This window comes from Tachypleus tridentatus, chromosome 4, assembly GCF_004210375.1.
Source record: "Tachypleus tridentatus isolate NWPU-2018 chromosome 4, ASM421037v1, whole genome shotgun sequence".
NCBI lineage: Eukaryota > Metazoa > Arthropoda > Merostomata > Xiphosura > Limulidae > Tachypleus > Tachypleus tridentatus.
In genome coordinates, this window is record NC_134828.1 from 79,209,051 (window position 1) to 79,226,540 (window position 17,490).

Below are 17,490 nucleotides of genomic sequence, written 5' to 3' on the forward strand. Positions count from 1 at the left end.
TGATCTTCAGCAATAAAACCAACCCTATGAACTTTATTGTTGAAACAAAGTTATAAATCTTTTGCCTACAAACAGGTCTCTGTTTACAAAGGTGTTTATTATTTTCTAGTTACTGCTTAAATTAAATATTCATTTACTACCTTCAAAAATATGCGAAAAACCCTTTAACTATTGATAAATGAATCTAAGACCGTTTTTGAACATCAGGTTACATTCCAAATTTATATTAAAAGTGCCACTCAAGGACGTTTCAACTACCTAGATCAAGGTACAAGTCTGTAGATTCATAAAATACTGTCAGTATACCTAAACTGTACCAGTGAAAAATTAATTTATTTTTTATCATGATTTTTACTGTTTATAACGGAAATGTATTTGACAGAAATAAACAAGTATAGTTAAAGAACAAAATTCATAAATATGCACCTGATAAGCATACAACATTTTATTACCTTTACTGCAAAAATATTTTACAGATTGTTGTTCAATGTACAAGTATTATTGTTTTCACAATAGGAATTCATAGTACAGTACTACTACTTAGAGATAAACACATATCCTTTAAACCATCTTAATTCAAAGAAAAAGAGGAACCATAATTTTAAGGTCTGAAATCTGCATTTAGTTTTAACTGAACTATTTTACTGTTTACCCTAATCACCAACAAATTACTATCGTTGAATTTGAAATTATTTAAAACACTTAAAAAATGAATTATGCGACTATTGGTTCAGCAACAAAATAAAAAAGGCAAATTATTTATCCACTAATTCCTCTCGTTGAACCTGCATTTAAGAAGTACTGGCACCTTTCAACAAAATGGAAGAAAATTTCACACAGACATTTTGCTTCGTGATTCTACATTTTTGGATACAACTAAATCTTGCTATATATTTGTAACAGACATACTTGTTAACTTCTAGTATGTCTTTTACAATACATTAAAAAAAATAATCAGGGAATTTTTTTTTTCTGATGTTACATCAAAAACCTTACCAAACTACAAAATATTTATACAGCTGACCATTTAACATACACACACACATGTACATACACGGTATTTTTTTTTATTATAAAACTGCAAAAATAAATTGCTGTTAAATAGTAGGTTCCTTTTAAAATTAAATTCAACAAATTAAAAACTACTTTAAGAACTTAGGGTAAGTAAAAGTTAGATTGCTTATTTCTGTCAACTTCCTGATGACTTCTAAGTAATTTCCTATTGGCTATAACAGATAACACAACTGTAGTTACTGTTCCCTGAACCTGAATTACAAAACACTTTATGATGACATTATTTAACCCTTTGTGAGTGGCTTCGACAGCAGATTGTAAAGTCATAGAAATAGCTTCTCTGCTATACATAAACTGATACTGGAATTAGTTACAAAGAATTCTATGCATCAAGAAATGCTGGAGAAAACACTTAACATTTTCCCAAGAGATAACCAGAAGTGTGATTTTAATAATAATGCTCTTTGACATCAATGATACTGAGATCAGGTATTAAGCTAGCCTGTAAATAACTGTCAACTTGAATCTTATAGAAACATGCAGATGCCAGTTTTATATTTAATGGGGAAAAAAAAATTCAAAGAAAAATTTCGTTTATAAATGCAAGTTTCTGTAGTTTTCTTAATGCATACAATTAAACCTTTTGTTCAAGCACTTTCTAATGAATATTCTGCTACACAAACATATCAGACATCTACAATAAAAATGACAAATTAATATACCAGACAAAGTGAACTACATCTAACTAAGAAGTAATACCCATAATTGTGAAATTACATAAATAGTTTGTTAATATAGTTTCTGAAGAGTTCAATGAGCGAGGAAACCCTTGACCTTCCATGATACTTCTTTTAATTTAATTATGCTTTTAACAACAGTTCATTTTAAGTTATTTTAAAATTACAGTATAGAGAATTGAAACCTTACCATTTCAGCTGAATATATATAAAGAAAATGAAAGTTCAGTGCAGTAAAGTCTTGTAAAAACAAACAGTAAATTTCATAATTTTCACACATATATATTTAGTTTACACAACTGTTTTAGTTTGCGATTTGAGACCTGATTTTTAATGCTTTAATTGTAACTTCAATGCTTAATATTAACTTTAAATTATACAAACCATAATAATTTAAGGCTACTGACTATAACTGACATTATAAAACCTATACAGATTGTATCAACTTCTAACTATCCATATTGAAAACATCCTTAGTGTTAAGGCCATTAATCTGCTATTTTTGGTAATTTAACTGAAATACAATTTTGGCTTAGGAAAAGTATGTGTTGTAAACAGAAATTATATAAAATATGCTCCACCCCTCTCCAAAAAAGAAAAAAAATAGATTAGTAAATGAAATGAAAAAAATATTTTTCAATAAATGAGCTACGACTGAAAATTCAACATCAACTTGGAACACGTTCTGAGATGCAGGTTGGGGAAGGGGAAATACACTTTCTGTGATAAATTATTAACACACCGTTCTTAAGCTAATGATAAATTCTGAACACCTACATTCATTTTATTTGAGGTTTAAACTACTAGAAGATGGAAAGAAAGGCACAATACGGGAAAAAAGCATGAGTACTTGGTTGTCCTTGAAATCCCTGCCAAGATGTAGTGAAGACTGCCATGAAATTATGTAATATAACTTAAGTTTGTTGAACCAACCATTGATCAAAGTACATATAAGAATTAATAGTGCACCAATTTATTTCATTTTCAATATCTAATAATTAAAATTGTCTTTGTAATTCATAAATATGGTTAACTTATTTTATATTTACTTACATTTTATAATTCATATTTTGAAGGCCAGATACAAAAACAACATTGAAGTCAAAAATCATCATTGCAGAAAAAGAAATTCTTCATTAAAGAGATTGGCGGTTTTAATATCTTAAGTTAAATAGCCACAAGTTTCTCACTGCACTGTACCTGGTTGAAAGTTTAAGGAAAATTGTTGTTTTGTTTTTTAAACAGTATAAATATTCAATGAACAAAGTTACATCATGGCTTGACAGATATTAAAGAAAAAAACAAAAAAAGCTCCACAATTGTTTTCTAATCACATTACAAAATAAGAGGAAACTCCACACCCTGCACACTAATTTTGCTGTGATCAGAAAACTGTAGAATATTGACATTTTAGGAAGGGAGCTTTTGTTTATAGCCTATTCTATTTGGGTTATGGACCATGAAACTTAAATACATAAAAATTGTTGGTTTTTTTTATAGGCTAAATGGTGCTAGGTTCACTTCTCGTCGAATGTAAAATAAGATGTAAGCTTTGCAGTTTGCTACAGTTTCCTCATCACATATTGTTACAGTGCTATCATTGAAGTGATGCCAGCATCCTTGGAAGATTAAAAAGAAAATACAATTATTAGAAATCAACACAAAGGTATTCATTATGAATCAAGACTACATAGTGCTTCATTAACTAAATCTAAAAAAGCATTTATTTTTACAACACATTCAAAACTGAAACCATGTATAATATTTGGTAATTTTAAGTGAACAATATAGAAGGTACAAAAAATATCTCTGTAATCCTTAAGCAGCCAGAACAATAAATTGAATTTGGGAATTTAACAATAGCACCCAGATGAAATTATTCAGGAGAAAACTGTTTCATAGTTATTCAGTCTTGTTTATAATTTTTTTTTTTAATAATCTAGAAGTTCCTAACCCTAAACACTATTTCAATGATAGTAAACAATATCCTGAATTACTAAACAAAGTTTATAAAAAAAAAGTTACACCAGTGCAATGTTACCCTTTTAGTAAATTTGGAAGATATACAAGTACATGCAGTACTTAAGGTTTTGTTAGCAAATACTGAAGTAATTTTAAGACAATTATTTTAATAAGTAATTATCAACAAAACAGTTTTAAAAGGTTTAACCATAATCTTCTAATATTACTCAAAATGTAAAACGTCAAAATTCATTTACTCAGCATAAAAATAAAACGTTACATCCTGAATAAATGAGATCAGGTTAGCAACTACTACTGAATAAATTGCACATTATATAATACTAGAAGTTATATCTTCTACTTCTGTTCTAATAGAAAAATTAAGAAAAACGAGTAGTATATTAACAAAGATGACTGTCATGGACAAATCAGTCTGAAGCACTTAAGTTTATTATGTATGTATAATAAACTGCTTCAATTTTTTTTTTTTAATCAAGAAGTGAAAAGTTACAACATACCTGAGTGTGTTGCATAAGACGTATAGTGTCCAGAACCAGCCCTATGCAAAATATGATAAACAATTTGAAATTGTAAAAAAAAAATAATTCTTCTGTTCACACTTCTAAAAATATTTCATTCACTAAACAAATTTTCCTAATCTTAATTGTTATTTTCACATATGCTAGTAAAAATCACATTTTATACACTAATAGTTTTTCTTAAATGGAATGTCAGAAATGAAGATATCCAGATTATGAACTAAAAATGATGAATGAAATAATTTGCAATTTAAACTGGAAATAACAGCTTCAACTGACAAAGTTAGTAATACCCTGAAAGCCTAATCAACTTGTTAATCTGATCTATACATTTGGTCACCTAGAAACAACATGAATTACATTAGTTTGACCATTGTAACTGAAATTTTGCAGATAAAAATACTTTTTGAAATATTTTTCAGAAATATGGTATTGAAAATATTTATGGAAATGCACAGGTGATGTACAAAACAGCCAGTAGTTGCAATTAACTGGTAATTTTATCATTAGTAAAAATATATTGTAACAGAAAATGAGAAAAGCAACTAAGTTGCACAGTGCACTGGTACTTTATATTTACTTTAGACAGTGCAGTTCAACTAATTTCTATGTTATAATCAGTGTGTCAATGTATGCATAAATACCAAAAAATTTGACCTTCTCAGTTTCCATGTAAGCCCATATAATATTCACATGCAAACTTCTTAGTGAAGGAATGGCATGATGGATAACAGTTTTCTTGTACCTGTCAGCAGACAAGGTGTCCTCAATTTTGTGTAAAACTCAATACCAATTGCTGGGACAGAGCCAAAACACACATTGATCACTTTCTTCCCAGCCTGCTTCACTGTAGATATTAACACTGACTTTCCTTTCTACCATTAAAGAAACTACTTCTGACTGTTATCAAACCATTGGAATTCAGATTCACAATTACACAATGACATCCTCAAAATTTGCTCATCCCATTGTTTCAGATCTGATGCATTTTTCAATATCAAAATTTATAGGTTGTGCATTTTTTAGCAAGTGTTATGTCAATTTGTTTTGATTTCATTATTAAATATACAAAAACTTATTTCCATATATAGTAAGCCTGAGAAAGTTTAAGCTACATAAAGGTCATTTCTTTGCAGTAAATTACTTGTATGAATGCCTTATGTAAGACAATTATTGAATAAAAATTTGAAAAAAAATACCATGAAAATTTTTTCTATTAAATTTTTATTTTCACCAGATGTTGAGTTTTATAAAACAAAACTTACCCTGATCCATGATGCACTATTACAGCTGCCAAATCATACAGCATACAACCTCCAGAGCTTCTTCGTGTTTCATGCTGAAACAGGGAATGCAAGTCAGTATCTTGCACCTACAGAACTATACCATGTTTGGATGGGTTCAAACATGCGAAGTTTTACATTACAATTGTTTGTTAGAGAGGTAACAAACAATCAATATGTGCAGTTTTAGTTTCAATAAAAATATAATTAAAAGGATATTAAAAAAAAAGAAATATTAACCTGGTTTTTCATTAAATTAAATAAACTTTTTCAGACTACCTAAATCTTTACTAAAAAGGTTTTAACATAAATCATGTCAATGGACCATGTAGATGAATGTATTGATAAAATAATTACATTATAGTAAAGCATTTAAACACACACACACACACACACACACACACAAAGAAACAAATCTTGTACAGACATATTTAATTGTATTACTTTCGTTTTCACATTTAATTAATATGGATTTTACAAACATTAATTCCTGAGCAAAAGTTTTATGTTAATCAACAAAATGTCATTTAATGTTACATTTTCTTTGGTAATGAACTTAAAGTATTGGCTACTCTTCAAATTTATTTAATCTACTCAACACATAATGAAAATTTATTACCATATTAGCCAGCATGAATCTGCTCATGTCTAAGCCTTTAACTGGGAATTTCACATAATTGTCCAGTTTAATTCGAAAAAAATTATTCCACCTAAATCGTTTCAGATGTAGACATAAAACCTAAAGGAAATGGAATTGTTAAGCACTGTTATTAAAAATACATACATAACTAATTTTCTTATGCTTTAATTTTTTGTAAAAATTTATTTTCTTGAGATAGTTTTAATGTTTAGTATAATCTCCATATAATAAGTACCTTTGACGTGAATCTGAAACAAAGTAGTATACACAGATTATATCACGGTAAATTTGTTCACATATGTTAAATATCTAAATTTAACAAACTGATCTGGACATAACGTCACATAATGAATAACAATATTGTGATGCCATATTTAAACTTCAATTCTGAGAACACCAAGAATATATAAATTTTGTTTCTTTTAGAACAAAGCCACATTAGACTACCCTTCTGTGTCCACCGTGGATAATCAAACCCCAGATTTTAGCATTGTAAATTTTTACTTACCATTGTTCTACCATGGAACAAAACCAATAAAAAACTTTGAATCAGACACTAATTTTGTTTTGTTAAAGATGATCACCATTACCGAAATAAAACTAAATGCTTACTACATTATGTTTCAGTGATCTATAACACCTGTTAGTACTCTCTCTATATTTATCAACCAAGCACAAATTTGTCAAAACTTGCATTTTATTTATTGTTGTATTACTTATTTTAGAATTAGTGTAGTAGCTTTGCTGTATAGAAACTAATCTATTTGATACTTTTATTTCAAATAATGTTGCATTTATGTAATTTTTTTTCAGTGTATTCATGCTACACCTATGCCAAAAAAAAATCTTTATACAAGTATGCAAATCTTTCCAACATGCTAAATGTACAATTTGACACTGCCTAAAAAGATTAATCACACAATACAAAATTTGTCAAACAATTAATTTTGCTCTTAAATGGTTCTGTCTGAAAATATAAACGACAGAATTTCCAAATTCTAATGTTTTTGAGTCACACTGTAATATGTACTTGTTAACCATGATTACTTTGGCAGGAGAAACAGCCTAAAAGTACAAAGTTCAGTTATTTGTAAAAATATTTTACAACGACATATCTTCATTGTTAGAGTAAACTTAGTATAAACAGCCATAATAGTTGTGTAAAGCTATTTCTTGCTTTCAAAGAGAAAAAAAATAAATACATTGTATATTTAATATGCTTGTTTATTTTATGCATTTTAACAAAAACTTTCAGAATTTTGTCTTAAGAAGTGTAACACACTCATAGAAAACTGTCCTTTTCATAGTCTGAAAGGTACTCGGCATCTGATGGATAAATTATTTGAACTAACATATTTTTACTTTGCCAGCAGAAATGAGTATCATTAAGATGTCAAATTTCTGAAAATCATTAACTTTATAATTTAAAATAATTATCAAATGTAATATGATCTTCACAAAAATAGTTAGTTAAAAACACAAACACAGTAAAATAAGTTGAAATCTTTCAGTTCTGAAAGCAAAATGAATTGGTAAATATATTACAACAAAGGAATTTACAAAAAAGTCAACAACCTACATTTGGAAGCCTTCGAATCCAAAACCTCTTAGTTGATCTTTGTTTACATTTACATGAGTGGCAGTAGTAAAGCTCACTGTCTGCCAGCTCTTCTAATTCTGTAAACCTGCTCAAGCATTCTACAAAAATGGATAGTCATAAAACCATACAGTTAATAAAATTAATAAATGTACAACACAGCATGGGAAGATAACATCAGAAAAAAAACACCACAAACAGGAATTTAACTTTTGATACATGATGCAATAATATAATCCTCAGAATTGTTCTTTATAATCCTAGCTAACTTGAGATTAAAAACTTGTAAAAAAGAAACATTCAATCTTTCAAACAGTTAACCTTATCTAATTAGTTATACAACTAGAAAAGAAAAATGTACAAGTTGTAAAATGTAAAACCCTCAGTTACCTGAACTAATATCATTTGTAGTTGTAAATAATAATAAAAAAAACAAAACAGCAATATAATTGTAATATACAAAAATTATAAACAAAATCATTGTGTTATTAAATATTTACAGGAAAACTTAGCATTTTTTTAAATTCAAACATTTTCTATAAACCAAACTAATAGAAACAGAACGAAAGAGTTTCAAAATTACGAATGCTGCGATATAGTGTTAACAACAAACTTCAGTCTTTTTTCACTTAACTTCTGGTAAAAAGTATGGTGGTGTAACAAAATGCTAGCATGAACTTACAAATGTTAACTGTTTATTTCAAATTACTTAAGCAAAAGGTTATAAACATTTATGTCGTGTTGCCTGCTCTTGGAATAAAATTCAGGAAAAAATACAGTATTTACATTTTAATAAAAACAATACAAGCTTGAAATTTTACACTGTTTTAAAAATATTAGTCAAATAAGTACTTGAATCGTGCTTAGTAATTTTATTGTTATGGCTTTCAACAAATGACATAAGGGAAAATTTTCTTACAAGCTTTTGAACTTATATCTGAAATAAAATGTTACACGAGATTATCAGTAAAATAAGTAATGACATCAAGAATGCCTTTTTCTGTGACAGTTTTAATTATGTTTTTATACATATGAAAAAATTCAGATTTCATTTTAATATATTTATTTTATAATAATCATTACAAAATTGGGTTAACAATTTGCCATATATAATTTTCTTTCTTAAGACCTCAAAACAAAATTTATAAATACCTGTAAATTAAAAGTTTAATATAACCCAAAAGTAGATATAGCATTTGTGCGCTATAAAGTAATTTTGAACCATATTTTAAGCATTCTTAAAATGTTAATTTAGAGGATGAACAATAACCATGTGCAAGATATCCGAAACATTTTTTTTAATTTTACAACTTAAAATTAAGTTTATACTACCATACCGTTTTTTACCATTAATTCAAGGAAGCACAAAAACTCACCATGTAAATGAAAAGGTGGTGGTTCTTCATCTTTTGACTTTGGCTGCTTATATTGATATGGAATGTCTAAAGATAGGTCTGAAATATGATTTTTGATAATTTATTCTTACTTTTTAATGCATGATCTATAATTAAATCTACAATATATGAGAAAAAAGTTTTAAAAATTAAATTTTTTACAAGCCAGAGGGCTAAATCCAATTCTTTGTGAAAACCTTAAAAATAATTTTGAGAAAATTTTTAAAATTTCCTCAACAAATCCTCAGATTTGTTGTTTCATAAACAAATGTACAGAGGTTATAAAATTTGTGAAAATGAAAGACCTTAAAAAGATAACTCAAATGATGTTCACTAACAAACACTTCTCTCTCCCCCCAATATTTTTATATATTTGCTTTTTAAATTAATTCAAAACTGATAATTATAAAAATACAAGTTCACATGCTTTAGTGCATTACATTAAACCAATTTCGAATAGTTAAATCAGCAAGCCACATAACAACCAGAAGTGATATTAAAAAAAAAAAAAAAAGTGAAACTGTGCCCATTACAAATATATTTTTACATTTTGTGGGTAGATTGATACCACTGAAAACTGATCACTTTTGGGAAGGGTAACAGCCCTCTGATGCAAAAGGTTCATATTCTCAGATCATAAATATATGTTCTGATATGGTATTCAGAACTTCCAAAACAAGGATCTCTCTTGTACTTAATGTCTTCATAAAATAAAGGAATATGAATACATTTAGGAAATTAAGACCTTTAATTAAAAAGACCTGCAAAAAATCATAATCTAGCCATAGTAGGCAATGTGTGGCCTTTTATTACACACAATATTTAAGACAGATTTCTGGCAAATTGACACAAATCATGTGCATACAAATTTTATCAAGAAATATTTGTACATGTAACATCCTTCAAGCAGCTAAAAAGTGAAATGTGTATTCATGCTATTATGTGAAAGTTACTAGGTGCAATACCTATTATGAATTTCTGCATTATTGGACTGTTGTAATGAGCACCAAGAAACTATTAATCTCATAAAATCAATGAATAATGAAACAAATGTAGAAAGAAACAGAGTACTTTCAACATTTCAGCCTCATAATGGAACCTTTAGCAATGGAAAATGCACTGCAGTCATTTTCATGATGTGTGATCATTAATTAGATGGGGCATGACTGCACATGATGACATTAACTATAATTATATAGTGAGGATCCAATATCACTTTAGTATAGGTTATTCAATTTCTGTAGTATATAACATACTTCTTACCTAAAAAAGGATCATGTTTTTTAGATTCTGTGCCACAAACAAGACAGTTCATCTCATTTTGTAAGACTCCCCCAAAAATTGCTGTAACTATTGTACATTTTCCTTTAAGTCCAATGCAGATAGGATTGTGTGTTGTTGGGTAAGGAAGGATATTAAGAAGTTCCATGTGTAGTCTATCTAACATGTAGCGTAGGAATTCATGAGCATCTTGTTGTTGATAACCTCTGAAATTCAGGACAAGAGATACTGTTCATTATTTATCTCTGCAAGGGTTGATCAACTCAATTCATTTCCAAACATTATTTTTTATTGCTACAAGTTTTAATGAATGAAAAAACAGAAAATATGAACTAAAACATTAAAATGCTATAAAATATGACATCTTAATAGCTGTGACTGACAATTTACATAAGACATTCAACCTAATTCTGTCAAGATAGATAAAAACCAGGAAGAACAGACAAGTTTGTTTTGTTATTACACCAACAAAATGTTAAATTCAATATTCAATAAACTACAAAAACTGGACACTGCTATCACATTTTCTTCATTATGATAAAAAGGACTTTTTTTTAAATTAAATTAAAAACACATAAAACTAGATAAGAATTGACTGTGGTAGTCCCTAGTAAAAAGTACTAAAAGTAATCTTATAACTTCAACTAATTCTAACTTTTGTATATAGGTACATTTAGAAAGTTTACAGTACCCTGGATCAAGTTAAAAAAAATCTTTCTTTGCATTAAACTGAAGAAAATGATACTGCAGAATCCAATTTTTGGAGGTTATTAAATTTGACATTAATGTTTTTTGTTTGTGTAATCATGTGCTGACTTCAGATCACATTTCAGACCCAATCTCAAAACACTTTTGTAAAATATTTTCAATCTGTGTTAGTCATTAAAATGAAATTTCTAACCCTGAAAGTACACTGAAACACAACAACTTAATAAATGTATTTTATCATCAAAACCAGAAAAGGAAACTTTTTATGACAATTTACAAAGATAATATATAACCCCACCCTAGTAAGTCTGGAAACAATGACTGGAGAGTTAAAACAATTAATAAAGTAATAAAAAGTGATATGTTAGTTTGCACTTTTACAATTCTTAGGTTAATTGTCTATGAAAAAAATTACCTGAACCGTGGCACTACCTTCCATACAACTGCAAATAATGATTCTGGTGAAATTGCAGTTTTACTTCCTTGCCATAAGGATATTAATGTTTTTCTAAGTTCTTCACATAGAAGCCTTGAAGAGTTTAGATTAATAAACAAATTAAAAGCTTCATAAATACATTCAAACAAATATAACCAGTAACACAGAATATTACAAGAGTAAGGACATTTATTAAATGGTTATGAGGTTGGTGTAAAATCTGGAAAGTCAAAAATATTATGCAGTTAAGAAATCATAACTGCAGTTATTAAGCTATAAAGCAAAAAATGTTTCTGACAACAACTATATGCTTTTTTTGTTCTCTTATGGAAATTCATGATATTTAAGGGTTAATAATTATTCTATAAGCTGTCCTGCATGGTAAGTGTTGATTGTGGAAAACTCTTAAATTGATCAAACAAGGAAGAACCATTTTGAGATAAAACATCTAAAACCTCTTTTATCAGGTAAAATTCTGAACTTAAACCAATCTCTACTCAATCAATTCTCAAATGAAAATTTTTTGTTGCAAAATTAGATACAACAAGGTAAAACAGTTTAGCAGAAAGAAGTCCTTATATTTATTGTGTTTTTAACAATTTTAAATTTTTCTGTTTAATTCACAATTTCTTCACAGCATAATTCATTTAGATCTTAGATATCATTGCTCAGAAGAAAGCCCATGTGACCTAAAACTCAATTATATAGCTATCTCAGCTTACAGTTACTCATGTTACATATTTTAATGGTTTAATTTAAACAGCCTGATGTAATAAACTGTTTACAACTTTGAATTAACTATACCACTTAATGTAGTCTAATAAAATACTGCATTACAACCACATGACTTTACATTTGAGTAGTGATTTTTTTAATGATTGAAAAATATTAATATACTCATTGAATTTTAGTTACCCATACAAAATGTTACTGTCAATTTTAATTTATTTTTTCTCAACTGGAGACTGTTTGAAACCTGATAGAGCACCAAATCTGATATTCAGAGAGTACAAGACTGGTAAGCTAAACATTTGGTAAGACATTAAAACTTTTAAAAGAGGAAGAAAAATTATAACCAAACAACTGTTTTCTTTTGATTATTATTTTCTTTTATTTTTAAAAATGTGCAAATAACATTTGTTAAACAGAAAATGAGCTAGCCTTTATCCAGTACAGTAAGTTAAGGATGTACCTGAACAGTTAAAAGGTAATCTTCTGACACTTCTAAAATCTTAAATTAAAATCAGTTATACTTAATGACATATATGGAAATGGTGAATCAAAAATCCAAAACCCACACTTCAGTCTGAGCTCTATCATAGAATTAACATTACAATGTTCTACAAAATAATTACATTTAGATTCTGTTGGTGATTTATAATGGACAAATTACATCATGGTAACAATGGTATGTGTTGTTTTTTTTGTTCTACCCTGCTACTCATACATTCAATGCAACATGTTAAATAGCAAAGAAACACAACTCAGTAAATGACACATGTTCTTGCTTCTGGTATACATATGGGTTATACTTTTGCTTCACAATATTAGGACTACAGCTCTTTAATAAGAAAGTGTAATAAAGGATGGGAGTTATATTAAAAACTTTACACAGCACAGGTTCTAAATTAAAACAGCCATAGAAGACCTTATATTTTACAATATTGATTATTTTCTTATGCAAGCAACAAATAAATGGTTTAAAATATCTCAAGTTTACATGGTATATTTTACACACACACACACACACACACACACACAAATACATTTTAAAACAGTTAAAAATAGCAGATGAATTTGAAACTGGTATATTTTATTACACATTCACTATAATTCACCATTTATTATCTGAATACTATATTTTACAAGAACTTTGCAGGTATTAGATTTTATACATTTAGCTGATGATGGATGAAGTACAACTTAAGATATTTTAATTACATTTCAGCTTAAATAAATTTGACTTAAAGTTTTTTTATAAATTAAAAACTATAAATGTACAGTGTAAAAAATGTTTTAGAAAAGTAATAACAAGAAATTTCTCCAGTTCTAAAATACACTGCTGGCCAAAACCTTAAGACCAATGAACATAAAGAAAAAATATGCATTTTGCATTGTTAGACTCAACCACTTATTTGAGCAGAGCTTCGAAAGATGAAAATAAGAAAATAAAAATAAAATTAGAAATTTTTTTTTAGCATTTAATAGGGAAAATGTGAACCCTATGAAATTAGCCTAAATATTAGCTGGTCAAAAGTTTAAGACCATACTGAAACGAAGCATTAATCGGTAAACATGTAACAAAATTTAGTCATTTGTGTTCAAGCATTAGCATTGTCAACATCTTCAACTGACATCTCTTGTGTTACACTGGGTAAAAACATGGGAAAGGCTAAAAAGCTGACAGAGTTTGAACATGGCAGAAGCGTAGAGCTGCAAAAGCAAGGTCTCTCTCAACGTGCCATTGCTGGTGAGATTGGGTGTAGTAAAACTGCTGTTGCAAATTTCTTAAAAGACCCTCAGGGATACAGAACAAGAATTTCAAGTGGTTGGCCCAAAAAACTTTCGCTGGTGTTGAGCAGGAGAATTTGACGGGTTGTCCAGCAAGACACCAGCCAACTGTTGGACGGATGCAGAATTCAGCTCAAGATTAATAAGACAGTATCTACGAGAGAAAGGCTTTAAAAACCGTAAACGTCTTCAAAGGCCACACCACAAAACAGCTCGGTTAAACTTTGCTGAGAAGCACCAAACATAGGACGTAGAAAAGTGAAAGTTTTATTCTCTGATGAGAAAAAAAATTAACTTGGATGGTCCAGATGGCTCCCAACGTTACTGGCACGATAAGGATATCCTACCAGAGACATTTTGTACACGACACAGTGGAGGAGGTTCCATCATGATCTGGGGTACTTCCTCCTTCCATGGAGGAATGGAGCTTCAGATTATACAGGGGCATCAAACAGCAGCTGGCTACATTAGCATGTTGGAGAGAGCATCCTTATTGACTGAAGGCCCTCACTTGTGTGGAAATGACTGGATCTTTCAACAGGACAATGCTGCAATCCACAATGCCCACAGGATAAAGGACTTTTTCATGGAAAAAACATGATTCTTTTGGACCATCCAGCATGTTTGCCCAAACTGAACCTCATTGAAAATGTTTGGGGGTGGATGACTAGGGAAGTCTATAAAAATGGACGTCAATTCCAAACAGTGCATGATCTTTGTGAAGCCATCTTCACCACTTGGAATAACATTTCAGCCAGCCTTCTGCAAATGCTTATATCGACCATGCCAAAGAGAATGTTTGAAGTTATTCGCAATGACAGCCGTGCAACTCGCTACTGAGACCTCTTGTTGGGTATTTCCTACCCTGTTTAGGACTTCTTTTTGGTATGGTCTTAAACTTTTGAGCAGCTAGTATTTAGGCTAATTTTATAATGTTCACATTTTTACTATTAAATGCTAAAAGTTTATTTTTATTTTCCCTTTTCTTATTTTCATCTTTCGAAGCTCTACTCAAATAAGTGGTTGAATCTAACAATGCAAAATGCATATTTTTTCTTTATGTTCATTGGCCTTAAGATTTTGGCCAGTAGTGTATATAATCAATGAATTACTTTTAAAACAAATAAATTTTATATAAATTATTTTAAATAGTTAAAAATATGATGTATAACCAGATAGTTTTGAATGAGGAACTCAACACTAATATTTTTGCAGTATATGAATGGTACTTTTACATTTAGTAATAAAACAAACTTATTTTTTCTTAATACTTTAGAAGTACAACAGTTTTATTTCAATGTCTTACATATTAATTTGGTAATAATTCTGGTTAAATACTTATGAAATGCTAAATGGTTAAAATTCACAACATGAAGAAATGTGCTTCATTACAACAAAATTTTGATGAGTTACATGAAATACTGAAAAAAAAGATGAAAATTTTATAGTTTGATGTTCATAAAAAAAAAAGACTTGTAATAATAACATATGCAGGGCAATTTCAATATGATAAAAAGGTTGATTTAATTTCTGGACATAGCAGATTCACATTCAAATCCATTGTTCACTTCAACTGATCTTTAGAATGACTTATTTACTTTACGAATGTCATTCTCGAGAATAAATTTTTTTTTTTTCTGTTATTCAAAAATTAACATCCTTAAAGCTTGAAGTAAGTAAGATTACTAAGATTGCCACTAGGTGGTTGGTTTGTTTTGAATCTTCCATAAAGCTACAGAAGGGATATCTGCACTAGTCATCCCTAATATACTAGTGAAATATTAGAAGGAAGACAACTATTCATCACCACCTACCACAAACTCTTGGAATACTCTTTTGCCAATGAATAGTTGAATTGGCCATTGCATTATAATACCCCCATAGTTGAAAGGGTAAGCAAATTTAGTGGAATTCAAACCCATGACCTGCAGATTACAAGTCAAGTACCATAACCACCTGGCCATGAGGTTGTTGGTCAACCTATACAAAGAATGCATACTCTAATAAAACCTGTGAATACATCCAATGCTGCTGTACATGTGTTAGAATGCAATGTTACTACTAAAGCTAATAATTTCAATTCATAATTAGCGGAGATTAGAATTAGCATCAACTGAGGGTTAGTAGGACAAGTAATTTCAACCAGCCAAATACAGTTCACTTTTTATTCTTTCAATAGAAGATCCAAGGTGTTGTAAATTAGTTAATTTGTGAAGTCTCATTATTTTTGTTGCTTGTAGCAGCTTGTATAACATTCAGCAAAAGCCAGAGTAGGTAAACTGTACAATATTTTTTCAAACAATAGTTACCATTCTACTTTTTTTTCACTTGTAAAAGAGAATCATCCACTGAAAAATAGTTAGTTATTATCAGTCAATCAATTAATCTTTTCAATAGACACATGTAACAATCTGAAGATTACTCACATGTCCTCTCCATTCCCATTGAGACCTTTTAGATGGTGATTTTTCTTGCCATTGTTATTTGGTTTAGGTTCAAGAGATGGAAGCTGCTTGAAATAGCAGCAGAACTGTTCAATATTACTGTGAAAAACCAAAAATTTATTGAAAAATGCAGTTTTAAAAAACGAGATAGTTAAAACAGTTGAAAAGAGTTTATATTAATTTGACTTACTGTTATTCAATAGCTCATGTTTAGAAAAAAAGTGTATTATATTTTGTAAAATTCTTATGTATTGGAATTTAAATTGAAGACATATTCAGTATTTAAAGATTTTATATAACATACCTAAGAGACTGAAGCACAGCATTCATAAAGCATGTGTTACCAAGATTTCGAAGTCCTGCCACTTGAGCTTTGGGTTTGCAATATTTACCACCCTATAATACAAGCAAATACACATACACACACAGTGACTAATACATTTTACACAACAATAAAAATATGTTGGTAAGATTTTCATTTACTCATTGATTAAAATACAACTATAAATATTTATTATTAACTATCATTATTCCTTTTTTTTTCCCAAAAAATTTTAAAATTTACATTACTCTTCAAAATATATTACTGGAAACTTTTTCTACATTTTTTTGCATACACTTATAAGTAGCATATTTTTACAGGAATTGTGTCATTTGTCATTCTGAAAGCAACTTTATTTTAAATAACTGTTATTGCTATATTTTTGCATTGCAAATAAAGTGTGCTCATAACCAAAATTTTTCGTTTGTTTGTTTTTTAATTTCATGCAAAGCTACTCGAGGGCTATCTGCACTAGCCATCCCTAATTTTGCAGTGTAAGACCAGAGGGTAGGCAGCTAGTCATCACCACCCACTGCCAACTCTTGAGCTACTCTTTTACCAACGAATAGCAGGATTAACTGTCACATTATAACACCCCCACAGCTGAAAGGACAAGCACGTT

At 29.1% G+C, this 17,490-nt stretch overlaps 1 protein-coding gene across 2 annotated transcripts in view; it reads right to left on the bottom strand.

Moving 5' to 3' along the window:
* Positions 1 to 424: 424 nt before the first annotated feature.
* LOC143249520 (ubiquitin carboxyl-terminal hydrolase 3-like) overlaps positions 425 to 17,490 on the bottom strand; it is a 37,169-nt gene continuing 20,103 nt past the window's right edge. For both annotated transcript variants that reach the window (XM_076499506.1, XM_076499505.1), the window contains exons 6-15: positions 16,851 to 16,942; positions 16,529 to 16,645; positions 11,571 to 11,684; positions 10,430 to 10,653; positions 9,149 to 9,226; positions 7,755 to 7,873; positions 6,155 to 6,274; positions 5,518 to 5,591; positions 4,232 to 4,272; positions 425 to 3,370 (exon numbers count right to left, since the gene is read on the bottom strand). In XM_076499506.1, coding sequence (XP_076355621.1) covers positions 3,246 to 3,370; positions 4,232 to 4,272; positions 5,518 to 5,591; positions 6,155 to 6,274; positions 7,755 to 7,873; positions 9,149 to 9,226; positions 10,430 to 10,653; positions 11,571 to 11,684; positions 16,529 to 16,645; positions 16,851 to 16,942 — 1,104 coding nt within the window. In that variant the 3' untranslated portion in view covers positions 425 to 3,245. The remainder of the gene's footprint in view (positions 3,371 to 4,231; positions 4,273 to 5,517; positions 5,592 to 6,154; positions 6,275 to 7,754; positions 7,874 to 9,148; positions 9,227 to 10,429; positions 10,654 to 11,570; positions 11,685 to 16,528; positions 16,646 to 16,850; positions 16,943 to 17,490) is intronic.